This window comes from Rana temporaria, chromosome 4 (assembly GCF_905171775.1).
Source record: "Rana temporaria chromosome 4, aRanTem1.1, whole genome shotgun sequence".
Taxonomy (NCBI): Eukaryota; Metazoa; Chordata; class Amphibia; order Anura; family Ranidae; genus Rana; species Rana temporaria.
This window is the reverse complement of record NC_053492.1, coordinates 382,544,780-382,557,937: the sequence shown is the minus strand read 5'-3', so window position 1 is coordinate 382,557,937 and position 13,158 is coordinate 382,544,780. Positions and strand designations below refer to the sequence as shown.

The following is a 13,158-nucleotide window of genomic DNA, read 5'->3' as shown; positions in this document are numbered from 1 at the left end:
GGTTGTGCTTATAAATCACACCGGGATTCTATGAATAAAACTGAACTCTTCACTCATCACCAACACGGCCATGCTATTGATGTAAGTGATATGTACCTCGATAAACCTAACTAATGGCTCAGCAACATTCGATGCGTGTCACCTCAACAAAAAGCATTAGAAAAACAAATAATACCGGGTGTTTCTATGCAATAGTAAGGCCGAAAACATTTCAACATTTTTTGCTTGACAAATAACAAACTACTGAATGTCTTGGCACTTCCAGTCACCTCTTTCTGGCAGATAGCCAAATGCTGAGCCAGGCCATGTCTACAATGGACCAGGTCACATGGGCACTGAACTCACTGGTGACACTACACCAGCAATAGATTCTCAAAGGTTTAGCTTACATTATCTTATGAAGTTGTTCTGTTGCTAAATGAACTGGTGTGTTCTTACTGTGATTCACTTTCTGCAGCTTTTCAGAGAGCAATAGATTGACTACTGATAACCCAAATTAATTGTGTAATTTTGTTGCTGGAGAAGTGTCGCCCTGATGGCAAAATCACCCTCCAGACACAGTAGAGCTGCACAATTAATTGTTAACAAATCGTGATCTCGATTCCACCCCCTGGACGATCTCCAATGCAGAGTTTGCAGATTCTTTCATATAACAAGTGGAGAGACTTTATCTGCTCACTCAGCTATCAAAAGAAAATATCCGGGCAGTCTGCCAAGTTTTTAACAGGAAACATTGTAACTAATGCTGCCTTCTTAGATCAAAGGGATACACCTGTGTGTGTAAAGAAACAATCGGGCAGTCTGCCAAGTTTGTAACAACATGAAACATTGTAACTAACTTCCATCTTAGGCCGCGTACACACGATAGGTTAACCAGAGGACAACGGTCTGAAGGACCGTTTTCTTCAGTCCAAACCGATCGTGTGTAGGCCCCATATTTTTTTAACCTAAGGTTAAATAACCTTGGATTGGTAACCGATAGGTCAAAACCGATCGTTAGTATGTAAAACCATCGGTTAAAAACCTGCGCATGCTCAGAATCAAGTCGACGCATGCTTGGAAGCATTGAACTTCATTTTTTCCAGCACGTCGTTGTGTTTTACGTTACCGCGTTCTGACACGATCATTTTTTTAACTGATGGTGTGTACGCACGACGGACCATCAGTCAGCTTCATAGGTTAACCTAGGACAACGGTCCTTCAGACCGTTGTCCTCTGGTTAACCTATCGTGTGTACAAGGCCTTAGAGTAAACTTCTGTGTGTAAATTCAGGAAGTTTAACCACTTAGGACCAGATCCACGAAGAAGTTACGACGGCGTATCTATTGATACGCCGCGTAACTTCTAGGTTGCTCCGGCGTATCTTTGTTTTGTATCCACAAAACAAGATACGCCTGAAGCTGGGCTCGTCGGATCTAAGGTGCATATTTACGCTGGCCGCTAGGTGGCGCTTTCGTCGATTTCCGCGTCAAGTATGCAAATTAGCTAGATACGCCAATCCACAAACGTACGTCCGGCCGGCGCATTTTTTTACGTAGTTTCCGTAAGGCTTTTTCCGGCGTACAGTTACCCCTGCTATATGAGGCGTACTCAATGTTAAGTATGGACGTCGTTCCCGCGTCGAATTTTAAAAATGTTACGTTGTTTGCGTAAGTCGTTTGCGAAAAGGGCTTTGCGTAGAATTTCGTACACGTCGAAAGCATTGGCTTGTTGCGGGTTAATTTGGAGAATGCGCACTGGGATACCCCCACGGACGGCGCATGCGCCGTTAAAAAAAAAACGTAATTTACGTTGGGTCAAGACGTATTAACATAAAACACGCCCCAATCTCATCCATTTGAATTGCGCGCCCTTACGCCGACACAGTTACACTACGCCGCCGTTACTTACAGCGCAAATTCTATCAGGATACGGAAAACACGCTGTAAGTTACGGCGGCGTAGTGTATCTGAGATACACTACGCCGGACTTAAAAAAGCGCTGCGCTACGTGGATCTGGCCCTTAAAGTCCAAATCTTTTTCTGACACTTGTTTCTTAAGTTAAAATCAATATTTTTTGCTAGAAAATTACTTGGAACCCCCAAACATTATATACATTTTAGCAGAGACCTTAGGGAATAAAATGGCAATTGCTGCAATATTTTACTTCACACTCTAATTGCCCAGCGGTCTTTCAAATGCAATTTTTTGGGAAAAAATACACTTCAATGAAAAAAATTTAATAAAAAAAACCCAGTAAAGTTAGCCCATTTTTTTTTATTTTAATGTGAAAGATGATGTTACGTTGCGAGAATTGTGAGAGAATCGTGATCTACCTTCTAAGCAAGCAAATTGTGATTTTCATTTTAGCCAGAATCGTGCAGCTCTAAGACATGGGCCTAACTAGAAGGGTGCAGAAGGGGGCGCTGTTCTTGAGCCAATATCGTCTAGGGCCCACACCACTTGGTAGGGCCAGCAGCATTACACCAATTATTGTTTTAACTGTCTGTGAGGCCTCGTTCACATGGGCTTGTATAAGAGCAGTGTGAACAACAAGCATTGACAAAGCATTTGAAGAGCTTTCAGGAGACTTTGTTGAATCTTTAAAGTACCATACAGCTCCAATTTCTAAATGTTGAACACAGACCCTAAAGGAAGGGCTAAATACTACTTTAACCACTTACCTGTATGCCACCTGACTTTTCAGTGGTTATACGAGGATGATGCCTACTGCTGCTAGGCAACGTACCTGTATGCCGCCCGACTTTCAGTGGTTATACCGGGATGATGCCTACTGCTGCCAGGCAATGTACCTATATGCCACCCAACTTCCCAGTATTTTTTAGAGCTGGCGGAGCACTTTCTTGCAAAAACAATCCTAGCTATTACAAGTGGTGGGAGCCAGGGAACCCGGGGTTGCAGCTGACGGATTCATTGGCTGACCATAGAGCTGATCAGGGACTGGAACAGCCCTTATCACCTCTATGGTCTATAAAACTGAAAGCAATGAGTATTTCATTGCTTCCGGTTTTCGCTGGTTGTAAACAAACCAATACCTATATGCCACCCAACTGAAAGCAATGAGTATTTCATTGCTTCCGGTTTTCGCTGGTTGTAAACAAACCAATATAGGTACATTGCCTAAAAGAACCATCGGAAGATACTGATCTTTGTATGATCTGAACCTTTTAAGGGCAGTGGAGACATCTATAGTCTATAAGATCCCAGATGTCTCAGCAAAGAGGACCTGTCACTGCCTATTGCTATCACAAGGGATCTTTACATTTTTTGTGATAACAATAAAAGTGATAAAAAAAAAATGTACAGTGTAAAAAAAAAAAAAAAAAGATATATATATATTTTTAAAGCACCTCTGCCCCCCATGCTCACACTCAATGGTGAACACATCTGTCGGTTCTGCATCGTACATAAACAGCGATAGCGCCACACATGTAAGGTATCAGCACCAGACCGCACATCTAAAATGGTAACCTGTAAAGACTTTTAAAGCGTCGTCTATAGATAATATAATTTACGTTGTTGGTCGCTGTCCCACAGGCATGGCATGACATGTTTGGTATGCATTTCGTTTTTGTGCATTCAAATTTTTTCAAGTGTATTTTTTCCCAGAATATTGCATTTGAAAAACCGCTGCACAAATACTGTGTGACATAAAAAATTTCAACATCCACCATTTTATTGTCTAGGGCCTCTGCAAACAAAAAAAATATATAATGTTTGGGGGTAATTTTCTAGCAAAAAAATACAGATGTGAGAAGTGTCAGAATAAGGCCTGGTCTTCAAGCGTTTAAACAAGATGTTAGCAGTTCTCAGAGCTACCTGAACCTTGTTGAAACCTGCTAGCAGCTTGCCTAACCACTTTAATACCGGCTACTTTCACCCCCTTCCTGCCCAGGCCAATTTTCAGCTTTCAGTGCGGTCGCACTTTAAATGAGAATTACGCAGTCATGCAACACGGTGTCCAAATTACATTTTTATCATTTTTCTTTTGGTATTTATCACCTATGGCTTTTTTATTTTTCGCTAAACAAATGAAATAAAAAAAAAAGTTTCTGTTATAAAATTTTGCAAATAAATAATCTTTCTTCTTCACTGATGTGCACTGATGAGGATCAACTGATGGGCACTGATAAGCTGCACTGAAGAAGTAGAACTGATGGGCAATAACAGGCCTCGCTGATTGCTACTGATTGGGCTGCACTGATAATCAGGGCACTGAGGATCAATGCCCTGATTATCAGTGTAAACAATTTACTGACAGTGGGCCATATTCTCAAACAAGTTACGCCAGTGTATCTACTGATACACCGGCGTAAATCGAATTTCCCGCCGGCGTATCATTATTTTGTATTCACAAAACAAGATACGCCGGATTTAGGCTAGGATTCGACTAGTGTAAGTCACTTACACTGTCGGATCCTAAATGTAATTCGCCGCCGGCCGCTAGGTGGCGTTTACGTTCAGGTCTCATTTGTTTATGCAAATGAGCCTGATACGCCGATTCCCGAACGAAATCGCGTTGCGTAACCGTCGCTAACGTCGTTTGCGTAAGGTTACCCCTGCTATATGAGGGGTAACCTTACGCCAGTCCCACGTATGCCATGTTAAGTATGGCGTCGGGTCCGAGTCATCTTTTCCCGTCGGGTACGTCGTTTTACTAAGTCGTTCTTGAATACGACTTTACGTCAATGACGCACACGTCGGCGTCATTGACGTTTTCCGCAGAGAACTGGAGCATGCGCACTGGGCTATTTTTAGCCTGGCGCATGCGCAGTTCGATCGAAACGGGGGCGCGCTTAATTTAAATATAAGCCGCCCCCTTTGAAATACGCGGGGATACGCCGGGCCAATTACACTACGCCGCCCCAAACTACGGAGCAAGTGTTTGGGGAATACAGCACTTGCTCCTGTAGGTTGGGGCGGCGTAGTGTAAATGGCTTACGCGACGCCCGTCGGAAATCTACGGGAATATGGCCCAGGATTGCCAGTTAACAGCTCTCCTTTCCTCACACACACACACAATGGGAGGAAAGGACTGTTGATAACCGGCAAATCTGTTTACAAGTGACCAGCTGTGATTGGATACTGCTGATCACATGGTAAAGGGCCGCTGTGATTGGCCAAAGGACACATCGGTCACAAAGCGCGCCAAATGCAGCGCTCATAGAGGACACAGGGGGCAAAGAACACAATGATCACAGAGCACACGGGAGGCAGGGCCCATGGATGTGCTCCCAGAACTGGAAGCCTGCGTTGTAGCCATCTTTTGGCTAAGGCGCGGGCGGGAACAGGTTAAAGTGGCAATCAGCACTCCCATTAGGATCTGTGTTCAACATTTACAAACTGGAGTTGGATACTTTAAAAGTTTCAACAAAACTTGCTGAAAGCTCTGCAACTGCTTTGTCAAAGCTTGCTGTTCACACTGCTCCTATACAGGCTGAAGCCCGTGTGAAACAGGTCTAATGCCGAGTACACACGCCCGTTTTTCATGACGAGAAAAATGCCATCTTTTAAATTGGTCATTAAAAACGGTCGTGTGTACGCGGCATAAGAGTTTCATTCTTCCAACTGACCACCAATGCAATGTAAGAGGCCTTTTTTGCTATTGACTCCAAATAATTGCTTTGGGTAAGGGTTTTCCAAGACCTGAAACTTATGGGTTCTCCTGGGGTAAAAAGGTTAAGCAATGCTGCTTCAGGGTCTGTGACCAGCTTTAACCACCGCACTATAGCTGATATACGACTACAGTGTGGCTCTCCAGTTCTGGGAGGTCATTCCTGGACATCGTCTCGAGAACGCGATTAGCTGGCACACGCACCAGAAAGTGTCACAGCAAATCACAAATCAGGGTAAAGGGCCAATCACAGCGGCCTTTTACCATGTGATCAGCTGAGTCCAATCACAAATGGTCACATGTAAACATTCTGGCCCTCCTTTCCTCACACAGAGACAAGGAGAGCCGATCTGATAGGCCTCGTACACACAGACGGACAGTCCGCTGAAAACGGTCCGCCGGACCGTTTTCAGCGGACATGTCCGCCCGGAGATTTCTGTCTGATGGTTGTACATACGCAGGGACGTGGCCGCGCACGTCGCTGCGACGATGACGCGGCGACGTGGGCGGCCCTGGAAGTTCAAAGCTTCCACGCATGCGTCGAATCAGTACGACGCATGCGAGGGATGGCGGCTGATCGGACGTGTCCGGTGAGTCTGTACAGACGACCGAACACGTCCGACGGACAGGTTTCCAGCGGACAGATTTCTTAGCATGCTAAGAAATTTTTGTCCGCTGGAAACTGTCCGATCCGCCGGACAATTGTCCGGTCGGGCCTACACACGACCGAACATGTCTGCTGAAACTGGTCCGTCGGACCAGTTTCAGCGGATAGATCCGGTCGTGTGTACGGGGCCATAGGGCACAGTGAGTTATCTGTGCAGCTCATCAATGCCCATAAATTCAGCCTCATCAGTGGCCATCAGTGAAAAAGAAAAATTACTTATTTGCAAATAACTTCTTTTTTACTTATACTTATATACTTTTTACTTATTTTATAACTAAGATTTATTTTTTTTCAAAATTTTCGGTCTTTATTTGTTTATTTACCAAAAAATAAAAACCCCAGTGGTAATTAAATACCACCAAAATAATGCTCTATCTGTCTCTAAAAAATTATAAAAATGTAATTTTGGGACAGATACAGTGCAGCCTTATCAGTGCACATCAGTGAAGAAGAACGATTATTTATTTGCAAAATTTTATAACAGAAACTATGAAAAACTTTATTTTGTTTTCATTTGTTAAGCAAAAAAATTAAAAAACCCAATGGTGATTAAATACCAAAATAAAGCTCTATCTTATTTATTATTAAAATTCCATTTGGGTATAGTGTTGCATGACCACACAATTGTCATTCAAAGTGTGACAGCGCTGAAAATCGGCCGGGGCAGGAAGGGGGTGAAAGTGCCCAGTATTGAAGTGGTTAAAATGGAGCCAAAATTTGAATACAATGTTTGATATTGGAGTAGACTCTCGTACATACAGAATGCCCCTGTATGCACCTTGATGTTTTCAACCTGTTCTCATTGTTAAAAAAAAATCAATAACATTTACTTAAAAAGACAGCAGTTGTGTGATGTAAATAAAGTGCATCTGTTTTTCGGTTTGTTACCTTATATACATGCCAGAATTAGAATGCTGCAATAAGGCACATATTGTTGTACACTCAATAGTCAAAACAACAATACAGTAACTGTTATGGGATGCAACACAAGTATTTTAGAATGTGTACACAAACAATTTAATAACCTATCTTGCTACAGTTTGGCAGCCAATGCTTTATATACAAAAGGTGAAAGTCTGTTTATCAAGTGGTGCAATAACATCAACAAGAGGTAATAACATCAACACTGCCAATAGCCACAGGGCATCATCCGTAGAAATGTTACGTGTCACTGCTCCGTGTATAGGCCACTTCTCATCCTACAGGGCAGTGTTTACAAACCTCGTTCAAGGACCCCCCCCACCAGAATATGTTTTGGGAAATTCTCTAGGGGCCCGCTTACGCAACATGCAATGCTTTTGTTTTCTGCATCACAGAAAGTAGGTTATATGGGTTCCAGTGACATAGTTCACTCCAGTGCAGTGCGTTATGGTGGTTTTCCAACGTGCTGCTTTTTTCCTGCACAGAACTGTACTGGAATGTTATAAAAAGCATGAAGAATGAACCAAAAAAAATACCAGACCCCAATACAGTGAAAAAAAAAAAAAACAGGAATAAATAAGCATCTGGAAGGCATCTAGAAATGCATCAAAAATGCACTGGAATGCATCATAAACGCATGTAGAAACCCATCCGGAACGGATCTGGAGGATACGGAGAACAGGCACTTAGAAAAAATAAAAACAAGGTGGGATTTTATATGGGGCCATGCCAGGTCATGGCATAGTGCCCCCGTCCCTATATATTGGCAAGGTTATACAGACAAGAATAAATCATTTACCGAATAAATCAATTTAATTTTCATACTATTTGATATTGGGTTTTCCCTTGAGACTGTGCTCCATATAAAGTCCCACCTGTCTATGTGTAAATTCCCTCTTTTCCCCTCCCCCCCCCCCTCTTGTCTGTATAACCTTGCCAGGCACTTAGAAAAGGTGAATGAAATCCTGAAAACGTGGTCAGCTGGCTGGTACTTGAGGACTGAGGTTGGGAACCATTCAGGGCCGTCTTTAATGTTGATTGGACCCTGGGCAAAACATTTCTTGCGCCCCCCCCCATGCAATTTTGCTCTCCACCTGCTCTGAGACATACAATAAATATCAGCTAGTCTTAAAATCAGTTTACTGTATCAGATCAGGCAGTGATTGCGATTGGTTGTCATAGGTTATAGCATATAATTACCACTTACTGACTGGTTGCTAGAGGTTACAGCACGCATTACGGCTCACTGATTGGTTGCTAGAGGTTACAGCACATGATTTCTTCTTGTTGATTGGTTGCTAGAGATTACTGTACAGTAATACTGCTCACTGATTGGTTGCTAGAGGTTACAGCCAATCATCTCTTCACTTCAGGGGGGCATGATATATATATGAATGCCGCCTTTATTTACATATGAATGCTGTCGGCCTTGGCTATTTACATATGAATGCCGCTGCTATTTACATCTAAATGATGGTTATTTACATGTAAACACAGGGTCTGCAGGTGAATTATCTGTACACAACAATAGGGCAGAGCTGGGAAGCATTAGTAGCAGCACTTCACACTGAGATTATCAGGACACAGCAAAGGACTAAAACTTCAAGGGACAAGGGAATTGAAACTGAGATAGTTGGCAAGTATGAGGCAGCTGCTTTGGGCCCCACAACAATGACAGGGCCCCTTTTGCCCTGCCTTAAAGACGGCCCTGGAACCATTAGCTGACCATACATTGACCAAAATTCAATCAGTTCAGGGACTGGCTGAACATTGATCAGTGTGGGCCTCCCCACTGTTTAGAAATCGATCATCTGATAGATTTCTGCTGAAGGGACACAGTGGAAAAGTTTTCTTGCACAATAGCTTCTGGTAAAAAACAGATAACTGTGCTGCGGAATTACCTTGAACCCCCCCCCCCCGCACTGGTGAAGGCTGTTCCCACGCAGAGGCTGCAATGCTTTGCGTCTTGGGTGCTGCAAATTATAACGTGACGTGGAATAACAGGTAGCTCTGCCTGTCAAACTCATCTATTAAATCAATGGGGCTTCACTGCAACCACAAGACAAATGCTTGGCTAGTGGTTGCAGCGCAGTAGCGCCATTATAAACTGCCATTTGTCAAAAACAAAAACCAGGCATGCAGGAGGTGGCACGATTACCTCCTAAATGCTTGACAGTCGGCAGCCTAGCCACACTCTGAAAAGCGATCCACAGTGGATTGCTTTTTAGAGCTAGTGTGTACCCAACCTAACAGTGTATGGCCAGCTATTGCAATTGGACTATGTACTAAATGCTGCACTCACCTGACAAGGGCCAGTTTTCTCCCTTGGGGTCTGGCTTTAATGTCCTGCCCTGCGCTGCACAAGCATCAGTGATCAGAGTCCTCAGCTTCTTAAACTGTGAGATTAACGTCTCCTGCAGCAAAATCATTTCACAATTAAAAACTCAAATCGAATAAAAGAATATATACACATTCATTGCACAATATATCCAAATATATGGCAAACAACCCATAAAACACATTCTCCTATATATATATATATATATATATATATATATATATACTGTATATATAGTAAATACTGGTGTCATTACTTATATCTTAAGAGCAGTGATAGCGTAACTAAAAAAATAAAACATATTTAGAAACCTGTGAGAGTCATTCTTTGTAAATAGTTTTGAAAGTATTCTGTGACGGAATTCACAGTAAAAACATAAATATGAGGATCTCTACCCAGAGAAGACTGGATTTGTGTATCATAGAAAACATGTCCTGCTATAGAATAAATCCATCACACATATAAACAATTCAAAGGGGGCATATGGTTAAAAATGCCAACCTTGGGACAAGTTCTAGAAGGCCAGGGGACCAATCACAAAGCACAGCGCAAAGATTGCGGCGCTCCGGGAATCCAAAGACTGGCGAAGAAACTGCCTGTTGAGGACAGCGCTGGATCTTTGGAGGGTAAGGCCTCGTACACACGATCGGATTATCCGACGGGAATTGTGTGATGACAGGCTGTTGTTGGAAAATCCGACCGTCTGTATGCTTCAGCGGAAAATTGTTGTGGGATTTTCCGCCAACAAATGTTGAATAGCATGCTTTAAAATTGTCCGCCAACAATTGTGTGGTGTCGGATTGTGTACACAAGTCCATCGGACAAAACCCCAAAGCACAAACACGCATGCTCAGACGCAATGCTCACCATAACACAACATTAGCAGAAGTTGCCCAAAGGGTGGCGCTAAAGAGCTTAAAAAAACACGTTGTTTCATGTTTGTTGGTCGACAATTCTTTGCCGTTTGTATGCAATAAGTTCACAAGTTCCCGGCCAACGCCCTTCGGACAAAACTCCCACGCTTTGTCCGTAAAAAATTTGATTGTGTGTATGAGGCTTAAGTGTCCTTTTTTGTAGCTTCTGACTTTTAAAGTGGTTTTAAAGGCAGAAAGTTTTTTCACCTTAATGCATTCACTGCATGGGTAAATTCAACAGCAGACCAAAGTTAAGCCTTGTACACACGAGCCAACAGTTGGCCAATCAAACATCAGATTTTTGTCTTATGGGCGTGTGCCTGGATCTCGTATTCAGGGCAGCCATCACAAATCTTGGGGCTCCTTACACAGCTTTAGGCAGGGCCCCCCCTGGAGCAGAGAACTGGAGGGGGGGGGGGGGGTGCTGACGAAAAAAAAACAAGTGTAATCCCTTCTCTCCTGACGCAAGATAATAAGTCAGATAATAACCATCGTGCCCCCTACAGGTGTAATGCAAAAAAAAAAAAAAAAAGCAACGGGAGGGGGGCCATCCGGGCCCCTTACAGGTGTAATGCAAAAAAAAAAACAAAAAAAACGGGGAGGGGTGCCAGCCGGGCCGCTGGGAACCATCAGGCCCCTTACAGGTGTAATGCCTGTACCCCCCTGATGGCAGCCCTGCTCGTCTTGCATACTAACGGCACACAATTTTTGTGCAAAAAACACAAACGTAGTGACGTACTATGAGTAATTTCAGCTCTTGAGCGCCACCCTTCGGGCCCCTGCTAATTTCATGTATGGTGAGCACTGATTTTGAGCATGCGTGTTTGTACTTTCAACTTGTGTGACGGATTTGTGTACTGACCATCAGACCATTGTCTGCTGAAAATTTACTAGCCTGTCATCCATTTGTTGGCCCGAAAATTGGACAACAATTGTCAAAAGGAGCATACTAACGGCAAGATTTTAAAACAACAGTCTGTCCAACAATTGGCTTAACTCTGTTTTAATCATACAATATATGAGCATGTTCCTTGCACTTGCTGCTTCTCCCACACCAAGTCTCAGCTCTGCTGTACCTCAGACTGCACAAGGCTGATACTAGTTCAAGTTTAGGTTTTTACACTGTTGGCATTTAAAGCCAATACATTTAGAGCTGTATTAATGAATACAGAGCCACATTACAAAATGTATTTGTACAATTTAAATCTGCCTGCAGCTCATTCATATTTTTTTGTTTTATTAGAAACAATTTAGGTCTCACTGACATTTGAGCACCTCCCTCTGAAATTACCTGCATACCTAGTTTACACTAGTGGTTGGGGGGTGGGTGGTAAAAATGGGCAGTGGAGCTGCAGTTTTACTGACCTTCTTAAAGCGGTTTTAAACCCCAAACCAATATGTACTATATTGCAGCTTACCAATCATTAGATGTGGTAGCTACATCCGTTTTCTTTTTTTTTTTAAGCTTCTTTACGTTTATTTTCACCTGGTGACCTGGCCAGTAACATACATCCTATTTTAGAGTGCCTACACTCTGGGTGAAGGAGCACAGGGGGCACCTTTGGACAGCAGCATTGCCAGTCTGGGGGGAGGAGAGTATTAAATGTACTAGAAGACTAGCAGTGATCACCATATGAGGTCACAGGTTTTGATGACGCAACGCATTGGGAGGAGCCAGTGACGTCACGCCACAAACCCGGAACTGTGTGGTTGGTCATTTTGTTGGAGGTTTTCAATATTGTTAGTTGTAGTGCACAATATAAGTTAATTATAATATTTTTAAATAAAAAATACAGTTTTCTATACTACTATATTATTTTTTGAGTGAATTTCATATATTCATTACATGATTACTGAGGGTGGAGGTGGATTGAGAATACCAGTGAAGTGGAGAAAGACAGAATATCCGTGTCATAGGAGACCACACTTTAAAGATAAAGTAAAGTCTTCCTCTTTAGTTGTACCTACAGGTATGTCTATATTAAGGCTTACCTGTAGGTACTTTAAATATCACCTAAACTTGCACTGTTTAGGAGATATTTACTATATACACTGCCGCCGACGTCATCGTCGCATGTGCACTGAACTTATGGCCCGCTCGTGCTGTTTCTTCAGGGCCCGTGCCGTAACCAGCGGCACCTGTGCTGTAACCAGCGGCACCCGTGCGCATGCGCGGGAGTGATGTAATCGCGGCTCCGGACAATCACAGATCCGGAGCCCGGGAACCCGGAAGTAACTCCGGGAAACCTGTCGGCCGTGTGAGCGTTGTGCCGTCGCGGATCCAGGGCTTTGTTCTAAGGCAAATGTTTTATAATGAGCCAGAGTTTTTTTGGGGGGGAGGGGGGTTTGGAAGGTTTGCAACCTCTTTAAGGCACAGGCGCATGAGACTTGATATTGGATAAAATGCTAAGGTAAGAGCATATGTAGACTGGTGAAGGGATAAATGCATGTGGTAAAGGAGAAATGCAAATGCAGAAACAAGTTGCAGTTATCTGGCATTACTGTCATTGAGAAAACACAATATCATGAATATGAATGATTGAAAAATCACATGGACACTTGGAACTTTTTTTCTTTTATTATTTATACTTTGCACTTTAATCATTATTTGGTTTAATTTTTTGGAATCCATCCAACATAGTATATGTTTGAGATATATACTATGTTGTCAAAATTTGTCAAAATTTGTCAAAATTTGCGGAAC

General features: G+C 42.9%; 1 protein-coding gene across 1 annotated transcript in view; it reads right to left on the bottom strand.

Moving 5' to 3' along the window:
• The window catches only part of FAM120B (family with sequence similarity 120B), a 219,847-nt gene that overhangs the window by 25,856 nt on the left and 180,833 nt on the right, over positions 1 to 13,158 (bottom strand). Inside the window, exon 8 of the mRNA XM_040351053.1 lies at positions 9,505 to 9,616. Within this exon, the coding sequence (XP_040206987.1) occupies positions 9,505 to 9,616 (112 nt within the window). The remainder of the gene's footprint in view (positions 1 to 9,504; positions 9,617 to 13,158) is intronic.